The following is a 27,956-nucleotide window of genomic DNA, read 5'->3' as shown; positions in this document are numbered from 1 at the left end:
GGTGTATTTGCTGTGAATGTGCTCACAAGTGGTATTTTGTATTTGCTACGCACTATTTCTTTGAGAGAGGGTAAGGGGTATGATATTCCTAGTGCCCTAGTGTGAGGGGGGTGGGAGGTATGGTATGCCTAGTGGTGAGGGGGGTGGGAGGTATTGTATGCCTAGTGGTGAGGGGGGTGGGAGGTATGTTATTCCTAGTGGTGAGGGGGGTGGGAGTTATGTTATTCCTAGTGGTGAGGGGGTGGGAGGTATGGTATTCCTAGTGAGGGGGGTGGGAGGTATGGTATTCCTACTGTGAGGGGGTGGGAGGTATGGTATTCCTAGTGTGAGGGGGGTGGGATGTATGGTATTCCTAGTGTGAGGGGGGTGGGAGGTATGGTATTCCTAGTGGTGAGGGGGGTGAGAGGTATGGTATGCCTAGTCGTGAGGGGGGTGGGAGGTATGGTATTCCTAGTGTGAGGGGGGTGGGAGGTATGGTATTCCTAGTGGTGAGGGGGTGGGAGGTATGGTATGCCTAGTGGTGAGGGGGGTGGGAGGTATGTTATTCCTAGTGTGAGGGGGGTGGGAGGTATGTTATTCCTAGTGGTGAGGGGGTGGGAGGTATGGTATGCCTAGTGGTGAGGGGGGTGGGAGGTATGGTATGCCTAGTGGTGAGGGGGGTGGGAGGTATGGTATGCCTAGTGGTGAGGGGGGTGGGAGGTATGGTATGCCTAGTGGTTTGGGATGAGGTGTATGGTATTCCTAGTGGTTTGGGATGAGGTGTATGGTATTCCTAGTGGTTTGGGATGAGGTGTATGGTATTCCTAGTGGTTTGGGATGAAGTGTATGGTATTCCTAGTGGTTTGGGATGAGGTGTATGGTATTCCTAGTGGTTTGGGATGAGGTGTATAGTATTCTTAGTGTGAGGGGTTTCTAGCTGTGTTATTCCTTATGATCTATTGTGAATGAGTAAGAAGTATAGTATGCCTAGTGATGTAGGGTGAGTGGGTAAGAAGTATGGTATTCCAAGTGATGTAGGGTGAGTGGGTAAGAAGTATAGTATGCCTAGTGATGTAGGGTGAGATGTATGGTATTCTTGTTGCCCTACTGTGAGAGGTATGGTATTCCGACCGATCTATTGTGCGGGGTCAAGAGATATGACCTTCTTATTGCCCAAGTGTGAGGGGGTGAGAGGTATGGTATTACTACAAACTTATTGTGATGTGTATGATATTCCTTGTGATCTACTGTGGGGGTATTGTATTCCTAGTTATCTAGTGGGAGAGGTATGGTATTCACGATCTATTGTGAAGGAGTGAGAGGTATGGTGTTCCTATTGATCTATTGTGAGAGATAAGTGGTATTGTATTGGTGATCTATTGCTGGGGTGAGAGGTATGGTATAACTAGTGATCTGTTCAGAGGGGGGGTGGTAATTATTGTGCACGTGCTGTGGATGAAGGTTTTATGTTTCTGATGACGCGTGAGAAGTTTGTATTCTCAGTGGTTTTCTTTTGTTATCCTTTATTCAATATTTTACATTTATATTAACATTATGGAACTAGAGAGTGCAGAGAAAAGCCACCAAATTAGTAAAGGGGATGGATAATCTGATTTATGAGGAGAGGCTAGTTAAATTAGATTTGTTTACATTAGAAAAGAGACGTCTAAGAGGGGATATGATAATTATATACAAATATATTCAGGGACAGTACAGGGAGCTTTCAAAAGAACTATTCATCCCACGGGCAGTACAAAGGACTCTGGGCCATCCCTTAAGGTTGGAGGAAAGGAGATTTCACCAGCAACAAAGGAAAGGGTTCTTTACAGTAAGGGCAGTTACAGTGTGGAATTCATTACCCATGGAGACTGTGATGGCAGATACAATAGATATATTAAAAAAAAAAAAAAAAAGGTTGGACATCTTTTTAGAAAGGAAATGTATACAGGGATATACCAAATAAATAAACATGGGAAGAATGTTGATCCAGGGAGTAATATTTTGAGTCCTGAAGGAATTTATTTTCCCCTTATGAGATATCATTAGATGATCTGTCACTGGGGTTTTTTATTTGCCTTCCTCTGGATAAATATACTGTTAATAAGGATATAGGATAAAGTGTCAGTCGTCTAAATTTAGCATAGGTTGAACTTGATGGACGTATGTCTTTTTTCAACCTCATCTACGATGTAACTATGTAATATGAAGAATTAAAAAAAAAAAGTGCAAAAATGTACCTTGTTTGGGGAAAAGAAATGCTAATTTTGCAGTTTGCTGACATTCACACCTCTAGTGAAAACTATGCACCATTTTAGTAACTCTTGTTTGCACAATCTCCAATATATTTGTGTCTCCAGAACTGAACACAGTACTTACTCTATATTTATAAAATGTAATACATTGAATTACCTCTCGTTTTCAAGTATGTCCTGGGCACAGAGTTATGATAACAATACATGGTTACATTACAGGAACAGAGTTAACACAGTCAATTCACAGATATTTCATGGACAGTTAGCGTGGGAAAATTTGGTAGAAGGGATAAAAGGGCTGGTGAGTTACAGATTGAAATAGAGCAGCTTTAACATGACCGAACATCAGCAAATGGCTCACACCCTTTGGCTGCCCTTTAGCTGCGCCAGTCTGCCTGCCTTTGGGGTGATGCAGATGTAGACTGAAGGGGTTCATATTGAAGGCAACTGTGGTTTCAAAGTCCTTTGTCCTCCTGTGTCATTAACATTCCATAGGGTGAGGCTGAGGAAATACACAGCAGTAAGCAGACGAAGATATTAAACCTCTGCACGCTGGTTCTGTGCAGAGAGGAGTAGCTCTCGGGAACCCTTTCTGTCGCCCGCCTTTGGGGCGAGTTCTAGCTCTAGGTGAGTTCTTAACAATAATAATTATATATATTTCTTGATATCAAACAAAGCAAACATAACACTTCTACTCTTCATGCTGTATGTTTTTCACTATCAATGTTTCTCAAGAAGCATCATTTAAACTTCTAAGCACTAAAATCACAAGTGCATCGCGCCTTTTGTTAATGTCCTATCAGAATTGTGGAGAGAGGGAAAAAAATAAACCACATGCTGGATATGAACATTTTTGAATGTCCATAAATATTTATTAGAGAGCACCAACCTAGTATTCAACTTAGGGAGACTTTCTACAAACGGTGAAAGGGAGCACTTTAGCTTTTCTAGGGCATTGAGTTCTCACCAGCCCCAAAAAGGTGGTTACCACTGAATAGTGGTGCGAGACTAATCCCTTCTTTGCGATGCATTGCACGTGCCCTGGCACTGAAGTATGTATGTGGACCTTCTGCCAGCAAAGCAATTGAATATGTCTGGATAGGAGGCATGCTACCATTTATTATTTATCATTCTTTCAGGTAGTCTCAGTGATCACTGCCCTGTGTTGGAATTTGGAGAGGGCAATATGGCAGAAGGGGCAAAGTTGGATCCAGAATATGACTGTCCTGTGTGCTGGAACCCTTATAACAACACCATCCGCACTCCCAAGCTGCTGGACTGCCGCCACTTCTTCTGCGTGGAATGCCTGGCGCGCCTGGCCCTTGTGACCCAGCTCAGGAACAGGCTGCAGTGCCCACTGTGCCGTCACACCACAATCCTCCACACCAACCAGGGGATAACCGACCTCCCCACCAACACCGTCATCCTGAGCCAACTCAAGCTGGAACCTCACCAGGAAGCTCTTCGTTTTAAGGAGTCTCCCAAGCTGCACTTCTTCCAGCGCCCACCCTCTGTCTACACGCTTAATGTTGGCCTGGAGTCAGGAACTTTGTTTGGTAACCACCTGAACCAGATCCAAACTCCGCTGCCCACCCTACCTACCGACTACTCTTTCCGACAGTGTTTGCAAAACCCCCAGTTCCGCATGTTCACTTACCTGATGATCACCATACTCGGTGTGACCCTGCTTCTCCTTTTTTCTGTCTTCTGGACTCGTAAGGTTCTTTGGGGACCAGGGTAATATACCTGGGGGATTTGAGTTGAAGACCAGGCTTGGCATAACAACATTCCACACACTCTCTTCAGTCTGACACTTGCTGCCTTCATCATGAGAATGTGCAAAGTTTCCCAGCATTTGGGATACCGTGCCAACTGTTTGCAAGGGAAAATAGCCTTTTGCTCCTAAAACGTCATAATGGTAAGTGGATGGTATAGCTTAGCCACATATTTGCTATCCTCATTCAGAAAACTGTATGAACGTGGACATGATCTGCCTACAGAGCTCTTTTTGGAACCTGGCACAAATATGTAAAACGCAATTACAATCTACTGGGATTGGGATAGTACAAGGCAAGGTGGCAAGGTGACGTCTTTCTGCGATATAACCAAGGGTCCAGGAAATTCATATAGGGAAATTGCATTTCAGGATTGATAAACAACATTCTGTTTTTGAATACCCGGTCTGCAATAGTTTTCCTGCTGAATTCAATTCTTTTTCCAGGCACCCATTAGAGGAGAAAAATCAGTAGGAGAAGCATCTGGTAAAGGCTTTTGGTTGGCTACCGAATTCAAACCACATGGGACACTAAGGAAATCTGTAGATTATCCGACCAATGTGATACATTCCTGCATTTCACAGAGTATCTATAACGAGGCTCTTCAACTAGTTCTCCAAATGATCCAGGTCAGAGAGTATTTAGAAGTAGACGGGTCACATCCAGGCCCTAAGCAGGCTGCATTTGACCCACCAGATGAAGACCCCCGATCTGAGAACGGAGCTCATTAGACTGCAGTTAACTAGCATATCCTGGGGGTATTCTCAGTGTTATTCTTTACGCTAAAGCTCCCCCAAAAGAGCAGATTTGTCTGTGAGAAAAGTTAAAGTAGTACAACGATCTTTAAAAGGGGTTGTTGATTAAACTGCGATGATGGTGTATAGATGACATATGGTTTTGTGGAACCACTGGAGGGCCAATGACTACAGTTTAAGAACCAGTATTATATACATTTGGCCTTCTTCATAAAGACAGAACCAGGTATTTGCATGGTTTACGGCACAGACAAATGTTGGCAAACGCGTGACGTAAAAACATTGACCTGCGTAATGTAGGAAGTTAGATCAGATAAATGCTATAGTGTTTTCCACCTCCTAGTTATGAAAAATAGTTTTTATTGTAACTTATAAAGAAACTGGATGTGGCTACAAAACATCGGCTCCTTGAAATGAAGGTCACAACATACCAATATAAATATCTGTGCAGTTCTGGGTGTTAACAGAAGGATTTAAAAGGTACAATCCCGAATAGACAGACACAAACTTTACAAAAGGGTTTTGTAACAGTCTAATTGGCTTCCATAACCAAGCCAGACTGTGCTAATAGCAAAGATTTTGTTGCGTTCTTATTTTTAAAATGAATTACAATTTGAATTTTTTAGAGGCCTCTGAATGGGGCAGTTTGACAATCCAAATGATTTCCTGAACTTTATCCAAACCAGTCCTGATCAGAGAGCTGACCAGGACAGAGAGGTGGGCCCTGCCTGTACAGATACATGTTCAACACATAGTGGCATCAGACAAAAGGGAGCAGCCAAAAGAAATGAAAACCCTCACAAGACTTTCGCTCACTAGGTTTACATATTAACTTACAAAAATAATTAAAAGTTACTTTAGAGGTGTCAGATATAGGTAATAAAAAAGGTCTCAATCACCCAGATATAACGCCTTAAACATCTTACTGGCATTGGTGCATGGTGGTCCTGTGAGGGATTGCCCCTTTAAATGGATCCCAGTCACTAATTTACACCACCTAGAGCAGGGGTGGCCAACTCCAGTCCTCGAGGGCTACCAACAGGTCAGGTTTTCAGGATATCCCTGCCTCAGCACAGGTGGCAGTCAAAGATTAAGCCACCTTTGCTGAAGCAGGGATATCCTGAAAACCTGACCTGTTGGTGGCCCTTGAGGACTGATGTTGGCCACTCTTGCCCTAGAGAATACCAGCGCTGGCTGCTGAACATGACGCTGCTTCTCTCCGTCTTGTTGTCTCCGTCTTATTCTGCCATCCAGAGCTTGAAAGTCCTGTCAAAGGAGCACGTGGCTATGAGTTCGCCATCTGATGAAATGTCCAGTCCCATCACTTTGCCTTCGTGGCCGGCCAGGGTCTTTAAAGGAGACCACCCTGGGTGGGTCCACACTTTCGCCGTGTTGTCGTATGCTCCCGTCACGAGGTAGCTGCCGTTCGTGGCTGGGTGGAAGCAGAATGGAAAATAGTCTTATTATATTGTATGGGCTCAGATAAATTGTCCACTCTGCTAGTACAGAAGGTCTACTGCAGGACAGGCCAACTCCAGTACTCAAGCGCCACCAATCGGCAGATTCCTGCTTCAGCACAGGTGGCTCAGTTATTCTGACAGCCATGGGTGCTGAAGCAGGGATAGCCTTACCTGTTGGCGGCCCTTGAGGACTGGAGTTGGCCTGTCCTGTGCTACGGGTTCACTTCTCTAAACCTAGCGCAGTGGTGGGTGATACGCCACGCGTAACATTTCACATCGAGTTTTACAGCGGTTTGTTTTGTAATAAAATCTCACAGCTATGATATTTATTTAGGATTAGAAGCGCCTAAAATTCTTGGCATCCTAAAAAAAAACGTAGCGTGATGTTTGTATCTGCAGCTGCTAACCGCAGAAGGGGATTTCCAGAACTCACAAATCTTCATCTGTAAACTTGAGACGACATCAAGATTTGTGAATGGTTGGGAGTTTGCAAACAGTCCAATTAAGTATGCGAGTGCTATCTTTTCTGTATCTTAATAGCAGGTTATCGCAGTACTAATAGGTTTAGATAACCTTATTTCATGAATTAAAACGCAAATTCACTATAGCAGTAAACATCCGTCTCTCATATGAGAATTTAGGCAGCTTAAGTTCATACCCCAGTTATTACCTTTGTTTTCTTATGCAATAGAGGCGAATTCTGTTCTTTGTGCATTTGTACACAAGTATAACCATTGCAGAGTGGTTACAAATCCTATTTAAATGTGGATAAAACAGCTAACAATTGGTTTGCCCATAACCTCCTTGGCAGGACAAACATATAGGTAAGCCTCAGCTACTGGTTCATATAAATGGGGATTACTTGTGGGGGGGAAAGGATCAAGAAACTCTGGTTTAGGCACGCAGCGGTATCAGCAGAACCGTATGTAACATGTGCACTGATGCAGCAGAACGCAGAGGGCTCCTGGGGGATATTTACAGGTCAGTGGAGACGGAAAAACTAGCGCTCTCCTTTGCCAACAATTATTACAGCTGCAGTCCCACTGAAGAGGCGATTTATCATAAAGTGAGCCCGTTCATCGTATGACGAGGACCAGTTAAGATGTGTCTTAAATCGAAGAGATGTTTAAAATCGGTGCGGTTTGAGAGTTTATTTTTTTATTCGCTAAGCCTGGGTCTGCGTTCTGGAGGAGTTCCCCAGAGTTTGTATCCACCAGACAATAATACTGTTAGAGCTATAATCTCTTCCCAGAAGTATGCCTGGAAGCCCAACCCTACCAAGCACAAGGGAATATACATATATGCTTTTGTTGAAGCTCCTTTCTAACAATAAAGAAATCTGCAGACGATTTAAAAGCTGCTACATTGTTATTGGTGTCGGAAATTATTTTGCCTGGAAAGTGACTGCAGGACAAGGTCTTCATTCTCCGATTCCATGTTACAATCTAGATTCCTATGTTTAAATACATGTGCTACCTGCATTGTACCAGAACGGTGGTGAGAACGATGCAGGTTTCCTGCTAAACCTGGAGTGGGCAACTCCAGTCCCCAAGGGCCACCAACAGGTCAGGTTTTCAGGCTATCCCTACATCAGCACAGGTGCTCAGTCTTCGACTGCACCACCTCTGCTGAAGCAGATATCCCCTGATCTGCCGCCCTGTTGGCGGCCCTTGAGGACTGAGTTTGGAGACCCTATAAACAGACACGCCATTAGGAGGTGCTGAAGGTCGTATAACAGGGAGGCACACGGACCGCTGAGTAACAGAGACGGGGACAGGTTTGAGAGGTTGTATTGAGGGAACACGGTTTGCAAATATAGAACTGGAAGCTTTTTCAATATTTGTATATTATATTATAATATATATATATGTTATGTTCAAAATGGGAAGGTGATGAAGACCTCGTTTGTACTTTTCTATACTGATTACATTTCTACAAACCGCTCTATCCAGTGTTTTACACTTGTATGCCTGATCTGCCTGCCGTACCTGCAGAAAGGTGCTTCTCAAATGCCAAAGTGCATTACGCTTCATCAGCAATCAAGGGTCTTTAAAGGCAGCATAAATCAGAAACATAAAAACGCACTCCAGCGGTGCATTCCTCCCCCCCAAAGGATCAACATTTCACTCCCCTTTTGGACCTTTATCAAGATAAAGGTCCAGAATAAAAGGTCCAAAACGTTGATCCTCCCCTGAATAAACTTAGCACCTACTTTTCACATGACCGCTGGAGAGCGCATATGTTTCTGATTCACATTGAGGCTTCATACATCGCTGGCTGGACATGTACCCGAGGCAGTTATCACCTCGGTCCCGTGAGTGCTCCTCAACCAGTATATTTTAAAGGCCGAGTGACATACATTTAACCTCAAAGCCAGAGAAGCCCAGAACACTTTGCAAACAGCCCCTGCAGTAAGTGCTTAATTACATGTGTTTCATGACCAGTTTTGCTTTTAAACTCCCAGCTTTAGTTTTGTGTTCCTCTGATGTGCTTGCAGTGGGTAACGCTGGGCTATGATCCATGTCTGCAGGTACTGGCTTGTTTCTGGAGCCTCCATCCACAGCCCTGTGTACACTGCTAGCACTGTAAGCATAGAGATCTATGATACTGGCAGGGCTGCCGTACCCGTATGTCATTGCAGAACTGTGCCCATATAACCGCTGGTGTAATGATCCCAGCCCCGGGCGTGGGGAAGGAAAAGGAGCAACACTTACGTTGGAATTTCACGGCGCTGACCAAGTTCTGGTGAGCAGGGATGGTGTAGATGCAGCGTCGCTGTCGCAAGTCCCACACCTTACACGTGTTGTCCCCACTGCCTGTGGCAATGTGGTACCTAGGACACGAGAAGAGCATGAACAGCAGACCCCGATACGCTCTTTTAAAAAGGGACAATACATGATATTCTCTTAAAGGGACTGTGCCAGGTAGGTGTTATATTTTAGAACGAAAGGGAGTACCTGCTACAGACCCTGCAAATAAACTGTACCACAATCAGAAAAAATGACCTACAAGGTAACGCTTCTGACGGTGCTGGGGATGGAATAAGTGGAGGACAGAAGAAAAAGGTATCTCACTTAAAGCACTCTGTATTAAATGGGATACTGGTTTCTTCTGCCCTTAGGTTATATATTGGTATGTGCTTTTGGTGTAACTGGCTTCCTTAGACTCAATGGCACTGACAGCAACGGCCTTCTTTGTGCCCTGGGAGTAATGAAGGGGTTTATTTTCTCCTGGTCTGCTGAAATCGAGCATATCAGCCTCTTCTGTTCATCTGTTTGGCTAATGATAGCATCATAATTATGTCCCAAACACAGAACATAACGAGGAGAACAGTGGACCTGCGACATATCATCAAAAGAAATTAGATAAAGATTGTGAAAACCTACCAAAGTGTTTACCATGGAAAAGTTTAATTAAAAAAAAAAAAAAAGTGGTCTTTTAAAAAGGCGATATGCAAGTTAAATGGAGCCGATTAACACTGTTCTTGTTATTGGCACCTTACAATAAACCGTTCTCCGTTCTTTACAGTGACTAATCTTTCTTCTGATGTAGCTCTTAAGAGATAGCCGCTGCCAATGTTTGCGGGATTGAACAAAATGGTTCCCAAGGCAATAATAGCTTTTCCTGTTTGCTTATTTAAACTCATACTGGTTAAAACAGCAAAGAAATCAAAATGAGAAAGCTGTATATTTGAATTAAAATACTTTGGTTGCCAGAATGTTTAAAAATCTATACTCCCCCCCAAAAGTATTTTCTAAAAGAGGCAGTCCTGCAGCCTGTTTATTGTGTAAAGATTCCTCCAGCATCTTCTATAAGTGTGAGGCCTCCTGCTTCTAACCCCGGGACAGTGTCAGATACACAATACGGGAGCTCCCCATTAAAACCCCCCCATCGAGCAAGGAGGCCTGTACAGTACCTTAGGTAAGGGGTCTCAACTCCAGCGCTCAAGACCTCCTCCCCCCCAAACAGGATGTTTTTCAGGATATCCCTGCTTCAGCACAGGTGGCTCAATCAGAGGCTCAGTCAAAGACTGAGCCTCTGATTGAGCCACCTGTGCTGAAGCAGGGATATCCTGAAAACCTAACCTGTGGGGGGGTTGCTTGAGGACTGGAGTTGAGCCCCCTGTTTTAGGTGAGCCTTACACTCCCACCTTGTCTGTCGTTTTTGGTCGCCGCTCTCTCGGATCCTTACCCGTTGGGTGAAAAGTTGAGCGCATAGATCTCCTTGAGGTGACCTTCCAGGAACATGATACAGCGGCCTGTCCGCAGGTCCCACACTCTGCCAAAGGCGTCCAGACCCCTGCATTGGGGGGGACAATTTACAATAAGATCCAGGCCAAAAAGCGTTTCGCCTAGCGGTTTTATTTATCAACCCAGCTTGCAAAGAGAGCTAATGTGGGACAGAGCAAACCAAGTTACCTAACCTCTTCGGGGTACAATGGACTGCATCTCTCAACTAAAAGGGTGGCACATACTCAGAGTCCAAGGAAACCCCCAAGTCCAATGATCCTATTCAATTTGCTGATGGAACCAACAGCTTCTGTACCAAGAAGCAGCATCACAGCACATCGAATAGAGGGCTTGAATGCCACGTAAAGATAACATGGACACAGTATGTAAAACATACATCATCTGACTTCCTGACAATGTATGTGTTTCTATTGATCATCATATAAACCACCATTAAAGGAACATATATGATTGAAACTAGTCTCCGGCATTGCCTTATTGGCATTGCACTTAATGGAGTAACCACAAGGTTAATGGTCTTGGGTAATGCAGCTGCTGCTGCGAATGGATTTAGGGCAGCGTATCTGCGGTGCCAGGCGTAGTTGAATGACAGGAGAGAGGGGCATAGCGTGACATGTACATAGGGAGAGGGGGGTCAGAGAAAGATCAGCTTCAATAGATTTATGAACCAAACGGATTTATTCCACTCCGTAAAATAATAATAATTCATATTCTGTTCAATGGGATTTTTTGAGGACCCCCAACGTGAAAACCTTAGGAAAACAATTGATTGGGAATGTTATGGTCAGGGGGATCAATAAACCTCGACCTTGTACATACGATGTTCTGCATCTTGTAAACGCCCTATAAGAAATGAGGTTACATCTTTGCGTTTGCCTCTTGTGTAATCCAACCACGTGCAAGTGGTTGTGTGCGGGAGTGGAGTGGTTGTGAGACGGGAAGGGCTCTCACCCGGTGCCCGCCAGCGACCCGTCCTGGTGGAAGGCGATGTCGTACACCCCCTTGCTGTGCCCTTCCTGGTGCAGGATTTCCTCTTGGGCTTCCAGGTCCCAGAGTCTCCAGGAGCGGTCGTAGCTGCCAAGTCCAAAAGGAAACACTTTACCCCTCCCAGAATCCTTTGCAGAAGGTAACCTGAGCCCTTTTCCTGGGTAACCACTTTCGCTTGGCCCAGTACAGTTAAAAAAAACCCACCCCAAAGAGAATGAGCACGTGGCACTTTATAATGTTACAGAGTATTGCAAAATGCATCAGGCCCACAATGATCCTTAGCAAAAATGGATGTGGACGGATTAGATTGTCTTGGGAATGGATAAGCTTATAGAGGCTATAAAGCAATAAAACCTTGACAATGTCTCACACCCCTCCCCCCGTTGGTAACGCAACACCTCCAGTGGTTAAGACAAAGGCGGGTCCCTCAGTCTTTATCAGAGGCTCGTCCAATGGGTTACTCTGAAACTCTGTGGCAGTGAAGAGGTTAAACATTTTGTAATGCTGGATAACCACCTGGCTCAGTGACGTTACTTTGAATGCTTGGGACTGCTGCCCCTCCCCCCCCCCCCCCCACCAAGTGCTTGGATCTCACCCCATAGCCTTTTAAACCCCAATCCTCTCACCATGTGGTGCCCAGGAATCGCCCGGACGGGTGCCACATCACTCTTGCCACCCTCATGGAATGTCCCTCGATGTCGGCTACTGGCTCATCACTGCGAGAGAATCAGGAAACACCATTAGCGGCATGCAGTGTGCACTGGGGGGCGAGCCAAATCGTGCTTTGTATACCTATAGGGCAGGAGTGGCCAACGCCAGTCATCAGGCCAGGTTTTAAGTATATCCCTGCTTCAGCACAGGTGGCGCAATCAGTGGCTCAGTTGTTGACTGAGCCACCTGTGCTCAAGCAGGGATATCCTCAAAACCGGACCTGTTGGTGGCCCTTGAGGACTGGAGTTCGTCACCCCTGCCCTATAGGGTTACCTAACAGGCGATACGCACTAAAAATATAATGCAGAACCGAAAGATAAAAGTCCTTCCTAGGGGTTGGTCAGCCATATACACTAGTATATCTGCAGTGCTATTCTCCGTCTGCTTATGCCCCTGCGCTGTGATGTTATTAGCGCTGACATGTTGCAATACATTACACTTTGATCAGAACAATAGTCTGATGTGCGTTTCAAGTCGTACCAAGAATTACAAATGTATCCATTATTCCTGGCAGCGTGAAGGTCTCGACACACCTGTGCAACAACACTCACACGTTACGTTCAAGCTGGCGGCAGGTAAGATCACTTTAGCCCACATTGTAGGATTTCAGCACCAATTAATAGGTGTTCTCACATAAACAGTGATCTACTAGTTTCCTTAGACTAATGAAACCATGCTAAAAGCAAAGATCTGCCTAATTTTGTTTCTCTAGAAATTAATGACAAGTTGAACTTCTTAGTGGTCTCTGAATGTAGGTGTGCCATTGAAGCACTTTCTTCACCCTGTCCTTATCAGAGAGCCAATACAGATAGGAGGAGGCGAGAGGGGGGGGGGGGGGGAGAACGTTGTCACCGTGTTCAACAAGAGTTTGCGCACAGACAAAAAGGCCACATCTCCCCAACGTTTACAAACTATAAACAATGATTTAAAAATAACAACAGGTGTCAAAGTTTGGTAAAAAAAAAGGGAATCACCCACCCAGATGTGACCCTTTAATCTTGTCCCTGTCATTACTACTACACTACACATTGGGCCTAGGAGGGACTAACCCTTTAAACATGTTCCTGTCACGGAAGGAATGAAAGGCCCGAGATGTACCCCGCGGGGACTAGAGCACCTCGAGTTCCCAGGTGGGATCACTTACCCTGGCAACCTCCATAATTATTAGGCCTGTGAATAATGACTCCTCCGGAGACAAAAAAAATTAACCACTTAATTGGCCAAGGCAGCAAATGTTACCCATCTCACACGTTAAATAGGCTTCCTTATTAGGCAATGCCAGGCTGCTTAATACCTGTAATAACTGGGTACTTCGTTCAGCAGGAAGCTCAGAACAGTATGGATTATCATTGAGATCCCAAGGGCCATCTCGCTCTGCCTGGCACTGCAGTGGGACTTGAAGCCGCAATCCCACGCTGTTATTTTTTTACCACCCATTCTACTTTTACAGAATGGCAACCGTGAGGTCCCCCCGGAGCTGAACGGCACTACTTACAGCCCCGGGTGCTACCCGGTTCCAGAGAAGTTACTGGCTTGAAATCTCCCCCCCCCTCAGTAGCGGTTTTTATTTTTCAATGATGAAATGAGATTGCCAATGCTCCGCCCTAATCCGAAGACTGCGATAGAACAGCTTCTTCATGCGCTTTGCAGAGAACCATGTGCACTGCCAATGTAATAGCTGATGGGCTCCTACTACAGCACACAGCAGGGTCACCCGCTTGGGGCACTTTACATAAACAGGCCACGCAGCTCTAGTGAGACTTATTAAAATCAAAAGGATTCTCTCCCCCATCACTTCATGGGAGCCCCCCAAACCTTTGCATCAGGTGGGTGTCCTGTAGCTCAGCTCCACCGCGCTAGTTTGTTTTGAAACAAAGGCCCATAGTCACTAAAGGGTGCCACGCTTCAGCATAACCAATTGGGAGTTTAGACGTGTTAAAGCGTAGCACCATTTAGAGAATACGGGCCCAATACAGCTTTCTACTTGACCGACATATCTAAAAGCAGTCACGGGAGGATTGATTCGTCAATGTATTGTAGGCGGCTATTACAGGGCTCTGCTGTGCCAGTACTTCTGTAATAAACGTGTCTCTAAATACATCCGTGTTCAGAAGCCACCTAGTTATTGGTAATGTTTGCAAGTGGTAAGAGCAGCCTTTGAAGTGGGTGAACCCACACCGCAACACGTTGCAGACCCGTCTGGCAGCGACAGACTCGATGTCTTCAGGTATTTAACTTAATTTTTGTAGGCATTATGCCCGGGAACCAGTGAGAAGGAGAAAGTCAGCGTTAGCCTGCAAAGCGACTACAAGTGGCTGGCAATGGCCAGAGCTGCTATGGCCACGCCATGCAAGAAAGGAGCGGGTGCCCGGTGTGGGGACCTCACTGACCCCCCCCACCCCACCCCCTTACAGAGGCTGCAGGACACAGCAATGCGCTGCTCACCTCTCCAGGTTCCAGAGCTTCAGGGAGCCGTCGGCTGCGCAGGAGGCCATGCTGACGTCCTTCTCATCCAGCGACACTGTGGCTTTAGGGTGGAACACGATGGCTCCCACGTTCGCGTTGTGCCCTAACGAGGACATTGACAAAAATAAGCACAAGCGGCCGTGTTAAAGAAGCCAGATTGCCTGTTTTATATAGATAACCAAAAACTTTATAAGGATTAAAGGCGCAATTCAAACCGTTTAAAAATAAATAAATATATATATATATATATATATATATATTTGAAGCAGGGGGTCTCCAGAGATAAACCCCATTCGATTCAGCTCCGGGGACCCCTTGCTTCCTGAGATACATATCTCCCTAGGGGGCGCCGGTATCTCCTGCAAGTTATAAAGCTCCAGCGTCACATGGGCCAATAGGAAGCCGCACCGGATGACATCACAGCTTCCTATTGGCCCAGAAGGTGCGGAGGCTTTGAAAAGCGGCCATTATATGAACCCCAGCTAGCAAGTCGAAGCAGCTACGGGCACCCACTTCAGAGGTAAGTATCTCGGGAAGCAGAAGGTCTTTGAAGCCGAAATCAATGTGGTTCAGCTCCGGAGTCTCCCTGCTTCAATACTGTACAGTGTTAAAAAAAATAACAACCTGGAATTGCCTCTTTAATAGGTTAAATGAGGCTGATTGATCTATAAAAAAAATATTCTTTTTTTGAAAGTCAGACATGCGTATTTTTAAAGATATTTTTAAACATTTTTAACGTTTCCAATTGTTAACAGTTTCTCTAATCTTAGACCATTTTATTATCAGATCTGCAGGTTTATTTCACTTTTGCTCGCAGAGTAATTATGAAGCCGTCGTTAGTCAGACAGAAGTAGCTGGCGAGTTTGAATCCAGTGTTCCCGGCGAAAAGCAGAAACAGAACAGAAACGCGTCGGGATTCATCTCCCCGAGACACTTATTTTAGAATTCATCTGTCAAAACTTACAAATAAATAAAAGGGTGCTTCAGACACCAAGATTGATCTGAACACAAAATACTGGCCCAACGTTTCGGTCCTGTGGGCCCAGAAGCCGCTCCTCCTTGGGACCGAAACGTGTGTTTATACACCTGGAACTGGGAGGTGCGTTTCTTGGAAGACACTGCAGTGACGTTTTTCTAACAATGCGCTTCACAAGTGACTGTTACTTTAATGATTTAATCTTTCCAACATTTATTTTTGATCGGCTATCTTGTACGTCCCTTTAAATCCCATTCTGAAGCGGTTTGACACCCGCCTTTAACGTCTGGATCGCTGGGGTGAAAGTGATAGACTCTTTAATCCCAGGGTAATACACACTATGCCTAAAGCCGCTTCCATAGTCAGAGCGACGTTGCGCGCGCCGCAAACAAAAGGCCGTGAGTCAATGGGGACGACCATAGAGCGCGCTCGTGCGACGATTTTACGCGAGACAAAATCTCTATATTTTGCCGCGCGACGGCCGGGTCATGTGCGCGGTTCAGCCAATGAGGGCGAAGCGCTCATGTGACGGCCACGCCTCCCTGTCGCGTCTTCTACACATCCCACAGGCCACGGATCACCTCTGCAGCAGGCGTGCGCGATGCCATGTGATCCGGCGCTCGCGCCTACTATATCTGAGGCCTAAAACTGCCCACGGGTCTGAAGCTGCCAGACAGGGCCTGAGGAGTGAAGTGTTACACAGACTGAGCAGCTATTCCATGTATAATACTGGGTATAGTAGGGCAGTCTGCATATAGGGGCCGTTATGCTGCTGCTATTACTACTGCACTGTGTATAGTATTATTAATGGGTTCACAGGCGAGAGGCTTACATTACTGCTGCTAGGAAACGTCTCCATGTTGGGTACAGAGCACAGATGCATGTAAACCCTGCACATTAGGGCAGTGAATGTGCTCACGAGACGGCCCGGAGAGGAGCCCGGCGAGCCAGCGTACATGGAAACGCCTTATTCCACATGAGAAAGGAAGTCAGGGTCTTGAGATTGGAAACATTACCTCTTAATGTTCGGATCGGACTGCAGTCTGGCACTGACCACAGTTTGCAGAGTCCACTCCTACGGAAACAAGATAAGAGATGGAGCTTAGGCCCCCGTCGCACTAATGCAAACACAGCACTGGTCTCTACAGGCAGCAGCATCACTCTGTGAAGATCTTATAATCAGTGGTGTGGCCAACTCCAGTCCTCAAGGGCCACCAATAAGTCACATTTTGCGGATATCCCCGCTTCAGCACAGGTGGCTCAATGAGTGGCTCAGTCGAAGCTGTGCTAAAGCAGGGATAGCCTTAAAACCTGACCTGTTGGTGGCCCTTGAGGACTGGAGTTGGCCACCCCTGACTTACACGATGTAAATAATTAGATATGCGTTATATCGAACTTGCAGACGCTCAGATTTCCGGCTGGTTTTACTTAGAAGGTCTCCCCGTCGGATATTCCGCCTTTGTTACAATGCATTTTATGAAACCCAACATCCTGCCTTACACACAGCTTCATTATGTTCTGAAGCAGCAGATCGCACCATATTGCATCAGACCCTCCCTGTGCAAAGTGGTGGGAGGAACACAATAAACCAAAAGGAAAACCTGCCCACGCCAACTTACCAGCACGCGGTAACCAGGAGCTTGGAGTTGGGGCTGAAATTGCAGAATGACAGCGGCCGATCATCTCCAATCTGGCTGCAGAAGTTATTTAAGGACTGCAAACCCGAAGGAAAAATACATAAAGAAGGATTAGGTGTATGCATTCAAATTCATTCATTAAGTCAATGTCTGAGCCACCTGTGCTGAAGCAGGGATATTGTGAAAACCTGACCTGTTGGTGGCCCTTGAGGACTGGAGTTTGCCACCCCTGGGATAGAGATTTACTCCACTTTAGACAATGGGAGTCGGCTTTAGGTGAAACATCACAACCCCAAACGTGGGTAGACACACGGGAATCATTAGCTTCCATTACAACGCCATTATAAAAGAGGATAGTTCCAAAATCCTACATCACAGGCACATGACCCCTGCCAAATTGAATAAAATGTATGACTAGACCTCAAAGTTCTTCTGGGGGTGTGACCATAGAGAGCCAAAGTGCTGCATATATGGTGGTGAGGTCCAATAATTGCTAGGACTATAGTAACAAGTATTCAGTGTTATTAATAGGATATTAGGTGTATCAATTCATATTGACCCCTTGGGTAGCCTCTTGAATAGGCCGCTCCTAAACCTCTCTTATAGAGAACACAAAAACACATCACACACATTTTGGCAGCGGCTATGTGCTCTATATTGCGGAGTTGTGGAAAGACTCGGCTCCAATTTATGGCAATAAAGTGCTATGAAAAAAATGGCCGCATTTCTCAATGATACAGTGTTGAAATTGATGAATATATGGGATCCGTGGTTACGTATGATGGGAGGCTCTACATTTGACCCTATGACCACTGTCACGGGAGACAGGGCTAACACACCAGGGATCAATTCGCCAGGCAGAAACAGAGTTTATAAAATTAATTTATTGGAAAAAAGAAATATCCACAACTATTTACAGCAGCAAAACAACACATACACACTTACAACTGGGAAACTGGAGTACCCTGTAAACGTAGGTGCAGGGACCTCCCTAAAGAGATGTTCCCTGTTCTGTCTTCCTGCAATGTCCACTGCAGCGTCTCCCAGTTGCTCACAGCTTCTTCTTCTTAAGAAATCTCTTCCACAACTAAAAACACTCTGACCTCACAGCTAACAAAGACCTGATCTTATCTCATCTAGCTAGGTGTTTGCAATATGAACTGGCCCCTGATTGGTGGTGTGTGTGTGGGGGGGGGGGGGGGGGGAACAGCAACACAAACACAGCCACATGCAAAGCATCACAGACATCTTTGCAGCATTCCAGCCAAATGTGAGTCCCTGAAGTGCTGGAACCAGGCAACATAATACATAGATATATAGGTACATAATACATAGATATATAGGTACATAATACATAGATATATATGTACATAATACATAGATATATATGTACATAATACAGATGTATTATTGACAGGTAGGGGTAAGGGCAGGCTTGACCTTTATTAAAAACAGTCACTTTTACCCCTACCATCACAACCACAATCCTATAAAGACACCCTATGTGCTTCTCACCCCCTCACCATCTAATTAAATTCATCTCACTACAACCACCAGATGTGCCCGTGCCGCTCTGTTAGTTATATTGGGAATCCGAACCAGGACCAAGGCCATTCCCCATATTATACTAGGAATATCCCGGTTACTCCTTATGTTATGATGTGCTTACGTTACCGTGTTCCCCTCCCAACCTCTCCCCCTTATTCCCTGTACCACTCATTCCTTCCCTCTTTTTTCTGTACCCCCTTATGTATAAAATAAAAATCTAAGTGAAAAAAAATACACGGAACATTTGATAATTCAGACGATTTTGCCCCGTGATAAAAAAGTTTTTCTCACAGGAATGAAATGTCTTCTGCAAAATTAAAGCGACTTTCGGACGGCACCTTTTGAATGCTCTCGTTATTGTAACTCTTGTTTTAAGGGGGCTTGGTCCTTCTGTTGGGTGGGGACGCAGGTGTACATACGCATGGTTTTGTGGCAGTTATTACTCACCCCCAGCGATTTCTGCAACTCCTGTTTCAGAGAAGTCCTGGTGGATTCTGGGATGCACCTGTACTCCCGAGTCGCTTCCAGACGCTTCAGAGCCCTACGAAGCAATGCATTATGGGACACTGAAGCTGCAAAAGGACATTGTGCGCCATTTTGTAAGGATTGTTCGATACTGTTTGACGTCTAAAAAAAAACCAAACATTGGCAGGTTACGCAATCCAAGCCAGTTTTTTTCCTCTTCATTTTTTAAATACGAGCTTGAAGCAGGGCGTCTCCGGAAATGAACCCCGTTTATTTCAGCTCCGGGAACCCCTTTGCTTTCGGAGATACTTGCCTCCGAGGGGATAGCCGGCATCTCTACAGTTTCAGCTCCCTCGTCACATGGGCCAATAGGAAGCTGCGCCTGATGATGTCACGGCTTCCTATTGGCCCGCTGCTTTGAAAAGTTGTGTAGTGAACCCCGGAGTGGGTACCGGCACCGACTTCAGAGGCAAGTACTGTACCTCCGTAATTAGGGGGGTCCCCAGGGCTAAAATGAATGGGGTTCAGCTCCGGAGACCCCCTGCTTCATTCCTGTATTAAATAAAAGGGAAAACAAAATGGCTTGGATTGCCTCTTTAATAACCGAATCATGTTCATCTTCGGACGTATGCCAAGAGCACGGTAACAAGTCCCCATCTAGTGGTCAAAGATTATATATGCGAAAGGAAAAGGCCCGTTGAAAGCAGAGAGCATTGTGGGTGTGTGCAATAAAACGCCCTCTGGGCAGGATTGCGGGTTTAGGAGAGAACAATAAAAAGATTAAATGAACGTATTTAAATGTAACGAATCTCGGGCGCACAATCTGTCGTTTGTGAAGCTGAATTGTGACACAGTTTTAATTTGTACATTTTGAAGTAGTTTAGAAGACCTCTGCAGGGGGCAATGGAATAAACACAGCAGGGGGAGGGAAACTACGGGGGGTTGAATGAAAGTTTGGGGCCAATATTTAGGGGGGGGGGGGGGTGATTTCCATAGTTGTATGACACGAGCAGGTAGCAATAAAGGTTGTTTATATGGAATTATATATGGTCTTTTAAGGGGGTGGGGCATCTGTTTAATGTCCTTTAATATTTTTACTTTTAGACTCATCCCCCTGGATTGTGGGGCCTAAACAGATTGTTTTTTAGTTTTCATCTGACCAAAACTATTACCTTAAAAGTGCACCAATTCAATGACCTCAGAACCAACACTAATATTTGGTATAGGCCAGCGATACATTGCTCTACAATCTGCCAGCTAAGGGTTAAACATAGGTAAACGCAGCTACAACATATAATACCCAATGTTATTGTCCCCGGGTTACTTGGGGCTCGCTGTCATTTTAGGAACAGTCAGTGCTGCTGTGTGACGGTCAGTGCTGCTGTGCGACGGTCAGTGCTGCTGTGCGACGGTCAGTGCTGCTGTGCGACGGTCAGTGCTGCTGTGCGACGGTCAGTGCTGCTGTGCGACGGTCAGTGCTGCTGTGCGACGGTCAGTGCTGCTGTGCGACGGTCAGTGCTGCTGTGCGACGGTCAGTGCTGCTGTGCGACGGTCAGTGCTGCTGTGCGACGGTCAGTGCTGCTGTGCGACGGTCAGTGCTGCTGTGCGACGGTCAGTGCTGCTGTGCGACGGTCAGTGCTGCTGTGCGACGGTCAGTGCTGCTGTGCGACGGTCAGTGCTGCTGTGTGAAGCTGTGTGAAGGTCAGTGCTGCTGTGTGAAGGTCAGTGCTGCTGTGTGAAGGTCAGTGCTGCTGTATGAAGGTCAGTGCTGCTGTGTGAAGGTCAGTGCTGCTGTATGAAGGTCAGTGCTGCTGTGTGACGGTCAGTGCTGCTGTGCGACGGTCAGTGCTGCTGTGCGACGGTCAGTGCTGCTGTGCGACGGTCAGTGCTGCTGTGCGACGGTCAGTGCTGCTGTGCGACGGTCAGTGCTGCTGTGCGACGGTCAGTGCTGCTGTGCGACGGTCAGTGCTGCTGTGCGACGGTCAGTGCTGCTGTGTGAAGGTCAGTGCTGCTGTATGAAGGTCAGTGCTGCTGTGTGACGGTCAGGGCTGCTGTGTGACGGTCAGTGCTGCTGTGTGACGGTCAGGGCTGCTGTATGAAGGTCAGTGCTACTGTATGAAGGTCAGTGCTGCTGTGTGACGGTCAGTGCTGCTGTATGAAGGTCAGTGCTGCTGTGTGACAGTCAGGGCTGCTGTATGAAGGTCAGTGCTACTGTATGAAGGTCAGTGCTGCTGTGTGACGGTCAGTGCTGCTGTATGAAGGTCAGTGCTGCTGTGTGACGGTCAGGGCTGCTGTATGAAGGTCAGTGCTACTGTATGAAGGTCAGGGCTGCTGTATGAAGGTCAGTGCTGCTGTGTGACGGTCAGTGCTGCTGTGCGACGGTCAGTGCTGCTGTGTGACGGTCAGTGCTGCTGTATGAAGGTCAGTGCTGCTGTGTGAAGGTCAGTGCTGCTGTGTGAAGGTCAGTGCTGCTGTGTGAAGGTCAGTGCTACTGTATGAAGGTCAGTGCTGCTGTGTGACGGTCAGTGCTGCTGTGTGACGGTCAGTGCTGCTGTATGAAGGTCAGTGCTACTGTGTGAAGGTCAGTGCTACTGTATGAAGGTCAGTGCTGCTGTGTGACGGTCAGTGCTGCTGTATGAAGGTCAGTGCTGCTGTGTGACGGTCAGTGCTGCTGTGTGACGGTCAGGGCTGCTGTATGAAGGTCAGTGCTGCTGTGTGACGGTCAGTGCTGCTGTGTGACGGTCAGGGCTGCAACAGCAAATGCCACTTCGGTTTGTGTTATCTTTTCCCCTCTGTTGGCGACTTACCGCGGGAGGGAGTACTGCGCTATCCAGAGCCGCGCTGTTTTCAGGGAGCCGGGCCCCTCGTGATACCAAGTCTGCTGATACTAAAAGAAAAGAAATCGCTGGTGTCATTTTGTCCCCTTAGGAATGCGTAGCAGAGGCGTTATTAGGCATAAGGCTTTATAGTGGGACTGATTACAGCATTACACCAAACTAACATCTATTATTATTTGGTATATCAGTTACTCCTCAGTTTTAGTCAGTGTCTCGTTTCTTTATGGTCATGATTTTATATTATTTTCACTTCACTGTCGCTTTGTTTCAAATTATACTTTGCCCCAGTTGTAAAAAATGTTGCATGTTCATCCTCATAGATAAATTCTGTTTCCTCATAGATAAATTCTGGGTTTTTTTTGTTTGTTTTATTATGAGCAAGAAAAATATAAAGCACATGGATCACAAAAAACCCGCTACCGACCCCCAGTGACCCCGCTACCGCTCCCAGTGACCCCGCTACCGACCCCCAGTGACCCCGCTACCGACCCCGCTACCGCTCCCAGTGACCCCGCTACCGACCCCCAGTGACCCCGCTACCGACCCCGCTACCGCTCCCAGTGACCCCGCTACCGACCCCCAGTGACCCCGCTACCGCTCCCAGAGACCCCGCTACCAACCCCCAGTGACCCCGCTACCAACCCCCAGTGACCCCGCTACCGACCCCCAGTGACCCCGCTACCGGTTACCTGGTTGATCCCACCAGTAGCATCTGCGTGTCCCAAAGATTAAGCCATGCACATGTAAGTATACACGGCCGGTACAGTGAAACTGCAAATGGCTCATTAAACCAGTTGCTTTAAACCGCTCTTCCCGCTCAGGTAAAGGCGCCTGCTGATGTCTGCTCGAATCATGGAAGCTCCTTTCCCATTAAGTTCACTTTGCATTCAGTGAAGACTTCATGTGACAGAATGCTGCAGGACTCATGAACCCGTATTACCCGTATTACCCGTATTACCTCATTCCCTGATCGGGACCAATGTCTGGAAAGCAGCAGCTGCAGGTAGCACCAATTTGAATCACACAGCTGTTTATCTTTTGATATTAGATTGTAAGCTCTCCGGGGGAGGGATTTCCTTTCCTATTGTCTGATTTTGCTTGTCGCACTTATTATATTATAATTATCTGTACTGTATAGTCTCTCTCGTAAAGCAGCTGTGGGCGCTATATAAATAAAGATACACACACACAAACACACACACACACACATACACACACACACACACACACACACACACACACGAGTGTGCAGCAACTAGCCTCTCTCTTTTTAAGGCCATCACGCAGGATTACCCATCGTACATATCACTCCCTCCCTTTCCTTCTACCCAGCATGGAACATCCTCAAAGGATTACACCAGGGTATGGCTATGTAATAGCATATCAATATACCCCTTTGTCGCTCTACGGATGTAACAGGCTTGAATGCCCCTCTAGTGGAATATGTTGTGATATTTTGCCCCCAAACTTCCACTGAATCCTACGGAGAATCTGTAGTATTCTGCGTTAAAACCGGATATGTCGAGTTACCGCGGGGAACAATGTTACGTGCTACGCCTGTGCGTCCAATCAGCTATGAGAGGGAGCAGCGGAAAAGCCCAGAAGGGTAGAAGGTATTCATACCTCGTCGCTCGATTTCTTGCTCTTCTCGTCGTCTTTCTTGGTCTTCTTTAAAGCATCTGTGCCAACCACGGAGAGCACATTACGCAGCCTGCAAAGCACACAGACTGGCATCAATAAAGGATTCAGTTCAAAAAGGGAGAGCACGTCGATGTTGTGAAGGATCCGTGGGGAAGGTCCCTTCATCTCCCAAATCATCGAAAGTTCTTAATGCAGCGATATATGGAGTCTGTGTCATATGTGTCATATGTGCAGGACTTGTGTTGGCTCAATAAATGAGTTTGGATATGCTAAATCCGTTGTGCCCTATGTTCCTTTGTTCAGGACTTGTACACTACATACTGAACATTGAGAGATTATAAAATTTGCCATCGGCTGTACCCGGTTTTAAAGGTGCAACCCCCACTCCAAATCAACTTTGAGCTAAAAACTTCACATGAAATATTGGCTTCATTACACGTTACCCCCTAGATCAGTGTTTCTCAGCCAGGGCGCCGCAGTACTCTGGTGTGCAGCAACCCTCTGCCAAGTGTGCTGCGGCCCTCGGGGGAAATACTCTGCTGGCAGCTCAGCGGGCGCGTCCCACGCCGTTCGGAGGGGCAGAGGCTACGATCTGTCTCTACTCACTCTCCTTTCTGAGCCCAGTGGAGAGGGGATAAGAGGTGGATCCAAGCCCCCCCCCCCCCACCGAGAGAACGCACTTGCTAATCCGCCGACATATTTTAGGTGCGCGGGCATGTGAGAGTGAAAGGGTCTTGAGAGAGGGGGGGGGGGGGGAGTCCCTGGAGGAGTGAGGGGAGGGGGGAGGAGGAGAAGAGTCTTCGGGAGGGGGAAGAGGTCAGGTCAGGAGGAGGAGATGTCTTGGGAGGGTGTGTGTGATGGCTGTGTGAGGAGGGGGAAGTTGTGTGGTTTGAGTAAGAGAGGGGGAGGCGACAGGTGTGTGTGTGTATGGGAGGGCCTGAATGTGGTTTGCGTAAGAAAAGGTAGGTCTGTGACAAGAAGGTAAGTGTAATGTGTGCAGGGGTAGTGAGTGGCCTGTATGTGTGGGGCCAGGGGGAAGGTTAGAGGGGTGTAAGTATATAGAGTATGAGAGGAGTGTGTGGGGTTATTGTGGAGTGTGTTGAGAATAAGGGTGAGTATGAATTGTGAGGCAGGGGGTGAATGTGTAAGAAGGGGATAAGTGGGGCAGGTTTGTACGTGTGAGATGGGGCGAGTGAGGTCTGATGAGCAGGGGTGCCCCAAGATTTAAAATATCCCACAGGGGTGTCTGGGTAGAAACGAGAAAATATGCTGTTCCAAAAGGGAAAATGGATTGCCGCAAGTCAGGCGGCCACTTTCGGGATAACGACAACGTGGTGGCTTGGGATAGCGATCACGTGACAGCAGCAGAAGGGGAGTGGTGAATGCCATTGGCTCTAGAAAATGAGCTAAAATAGGATGACATTCCCTAAACCCCCGGCATGTCGCCGCCGTGATGATCACAAAACGTGGTTAAAATATACACCCTTTTCCTGGGTTCTACACACATTCTTTATTTTCATTTCATGCTGTAGGAGTCCAAAGGAGTAATGAGCTACAGACCACTCTGGGGTCATGTTCAGGGTGTGCGGATCTCCTTGCTTCCACTCACCTCTCCCTCCTCTCCGCCGGCCCTTCCCCAAACAGTGTGATTGGCTCGCCGAGGGCTCGCAGACATGCCTTCACCTCGGAGTCATCGGTGGAGACGTTGATCTGCCGCGCTCGCTTCCTGCGCTCAAACTCTGCCAGCACCTCCGCCTGCCTCTCGCTGATGTGCTCCTCAAGGTCAAAGGACTCTCCTGCGGAAAACCGAAGGAGATTTCACCAGCCGCAAAGGAGAAGGGTTCTTCACAGTAAGAGCAGTGTAAGTATGGACTATAGTCCAGGGGTACGCATAGTTTCTGCGCTGCGTCCCCCTGCCTGCCAGCCCCAGCGCTCGCGTCCTCCCCCATTTCCGGTGAACTGGCCTCATGGGTCATGTGACATCACGTCACCCTGCAGCGGCATTTGACGTGCGTTACCATGGTGACGCGTCACATCACATGACACCGTGTTGCCATGGCGACACGTCTAGAAGCCGGCTGAATCCCGGTAAGTTGAGGTTGCAGAGGCCTCCTGCGGTCCCCCGGCACTTAATTTAAATGCCTCGGGGAAGAGAGCGGGGACACTGCAACTATCATGCCCCCCAAAAATATCCTGCACCCCCCACTTTGCCCACCCCTGGACTATACCATTCATGGAGACCCACCGCTACGTTATCATGTAACTCACTCCAAGATCCCTATTATACTTATGCTGTGAAGTGGTCTTCACTCGACAGGAGAAACCCCATTTGTTTAAATGGATATGAACTCTTCTTCAGCTCGGGGTGATGCCTTCACAGCATACAGAATATGGCCCATATGAGTGACAGCTGCTTCTGTCTGCCCCTGTTTCCCCGACACTCACCGCTGGCAAAGTTAATGTTCCCGGCTTCGATTCCCGCTTTCACCGCCGCTTTCCCCATCACCGTCTCTCCCTTGGCGAGCCTTTCCTTCTCCTTTTCTGCCAAGCTGCCATAAAAAATGCGGGACCTCTTCACCACGGGGGGGCCATCGTCATCCGACATCTTGGGGCTGAAGCAGAAAGTAGGTGGCGTCAGAGATTATAAAGTGAAGGTACTGGGGAGTGGGACAGAACCAGCACCATATTTAATACAGAAAAAAACCCAGAAGTGGGCAGTTTACAACCCAAACACTGTATTGTTTAATCATTCGGACCTCTCGTATTAAATATAGTGATTTATTTATAAAATATTTTACCAGGAAGTAATACATTGGGAGTTACCTCTCGTTTTCAAGTATGTCCTGGGCACAGAGTTAAGTGATGCATGATTGTAAGCTCTTCGGGGCAGGGACATTTCCTAATGTTACTTTTATGTATGAAGCGCTTATACCCATTATGTGATATATTATGTCACGTGTATTACTGCTGTGAAAACGCCATGTAAAATGGATGGCGCTATATAAATAAAGATATGCATACAAACATCAGTCATTGCTTCTGTGACATTATTTTTTGTCGACTACCGGTTTCCACTAATGTTACATAGACTATGACAGAGTACTGGATGTAAGATTATAATAAGATGATGTACTATACATTACACAATTATTATATTGCTACAGTCATATAGAACAAGGAATCTTCATATAGATCCTCTCCATTCCAAGATAAACCCCATGATTTACTTAATGGTAAATTCTATAGGGCGGGTTTGTTTACTGTACCAACGCATGTGAATGTTGTCATTATATTATAAATGTTTTTTATCATGTATAGCACTGTGTGTAAGCAGCGCTGTAAATAGAATTTGTGCAGGCATGAGTCCCTGCCCCGGGGAGCTTACAATCTATTTGTTGGTGCCTAAGGCACAGGTCACAAGGAGCCGATATCGGGGATTGAACCAGGTTCGTTGCTTTACAAGTCAGCTCAGTGTCGTTGTTTTACAAGTCAGTGCCTTTACACAGTGCCTGTGCAACATGTTTTGCGCTTTACAGCTGCAGTATATAATAATAGTAAGTAAATACAAGCTTCCAGGGTTGAGGAAGTACTTGATATCGGTACGTGTTAACCCCTTCTTGCAAGAGGGGCCTGCAAAGAACCCCCCAGACCCTGGAGGGAGATACAGTGTATCAATACACCTTAACCCATTCGCTGCCAGGGGACCGCTACACATTGCTTTGGCTGCAGAAGGGGGGGGGGGGGACGGGGACGGGGACGGTGCTCACATTCATTTCATAACACCTAATAAATAATAAACCCAAGACCCCCCTAATAAATAATAAACCTCAGATCCCCCTAATAAATAACAGCAGCATCCACATTGCAAGGAGTAACAGTACTGGTGGTACTACTACCACCATTAACCCTCTCGCTGCCAGTGGGGCCTGCACTAGTCAGCAGCATTAACCCCTTCGTGCTGCTGCACAATGCGTATACAAGACCCGCCTGGCAGCGAAGAGGTTAACAGCCCCTCGCAGACCGTGAGGAGCGAGGGTAACAGAAGTAACAATGAGTATTAATATACACACAGGGGGTCTGTTACCTGCAGTACTGCTAGTAACCCCTGGAAGAGTACTCGGAGTAGGACAGCCAGGAGTAATTATAATATAAGCAGTAAGTAATATCCCTCACGCCGCCGTCTGACTGCCCCACGTACTGCTTCCGGGTTACAGACC

General features: G+C 46.8%; 2 protein-coding genes across 7 annotated transcripts in view; one reads left to right on the top strand and one right to left on the bottom strand.

The window, feature by feature from the left end:
• RNF183 (ring finger protein 183) overlaps positions 1–6,179 on the top strand; it is a 28,410-nt gene extending 22,231 nt beyond the window's left edge. For 3 of the 5 annotated variants that reach the window (XM_075579227.1, XM_075579229.1, XM_075579228.1), the window contains 2 exons: positions 2,727–2,858; positions 3,371–6,179. In XM_075579227.1, coding sequence (XP_075435342.1) covers positions 3,418–3,972 — 555 coding nt within the window. In that variant the 5' untranslated portion in view covers positions 2,727–2,858; positions 3,371–3,417 and the 3' untranslated portion in view covers positions 3,973–6,179. The remainder of the gene's footprint in view (positions 1–2,726; positions 2,859–3,370) is intronic. The other 2 variants (XM_075579230.1, XM_075579231.1) reach the window with 1 other exon arrangement.
• On the bottom strand, positions 5,102–27,953 carry PRPF4 (pre-mRNA splicing tri-snRNP complex factor PRPF4). Of its 2 annotated transcripts, none has more exons than XM_075579207.1 (14): positions 27,824–27,953; positions 26,185–26,351; positions 25,349–25,535; positions 23,722–23,809; positions 22,069–22,148; positions 19,244–19,337; positions 17,231–17,325; positions 16,628–16,686; positions 14,615–14,738; positions 12,085–12,174; positions 11,423–11,545; positions 10,413–10,520; positions 8,936–9,054; positions 5,102–6,193 (listed from the first exon to the last, which is right to left on the bottom strand). In XM_075579207.1, the coding sequence occupies exons 2-14, from the start codon at positions 26,342–26,344 to the stop codon at positions 6,000–6,002; spliced, it is 1,521 nt and encodes a 506-aa protein (XP_075435322.1). In that variant the 5' UTR covers positions 26,345–26,351; positions 27,824–27,953; the 3' UTR covers positions 5,102–5,999. The 2 variants fall into 2 exon arrangements, with proteins under 2 accessions (XP_075435322.1, XP_075435323.1); XM_075579208.1 differs by having other exon boundaries at positions 26,185–26,396; positions 27,824–27,942.
• Positions 27,954–27,956: the final 3 nt, after the last annotated feature.

This window comes from Ascaphus truei, chromosome 21 (genome assembly GCF_040206685.1).
Source record: "Ascaphus truei isolate aAscTru1 chromosome 21, aAscTru1.hap1, whole genome shotgun sequence".
NCBI lineage: Eukaryota > Metazoa > Chordata > Amphibia > Anura > Ascaphidae > Ascaphus > Ascaphus truei.
Note: the sequence above shows the minus strand (reverse complement) of the source record. Positions and strands in the feature narration are given on the sequence as shown.

Bases quoted from the DNA above. Each gene is read 5' to 3' on its own strand.
- PRPF4 (XM_075579207.1), bottom strand. From the start codon at position 26,344: ATGTCGGATGACGATGGCCCCCCCGTGGTGAAGAGGTCCCGCATTTTT. The intron at 19,338-22,068 runs GTAAGTCGCCAA...ATTGCTTCGTAG, and splicing joins GCGCAGTACTCCCTCCCGCG to GGCTCTGAAGCGTCTGGAAG. The intron at 9,055-10,412 runs GTAAGGATCCGA...CTCGTGTCCTAG, and splicing joins CTCAACTTTTCACCCAACGG to GTACCACATTGCCACAGGCA.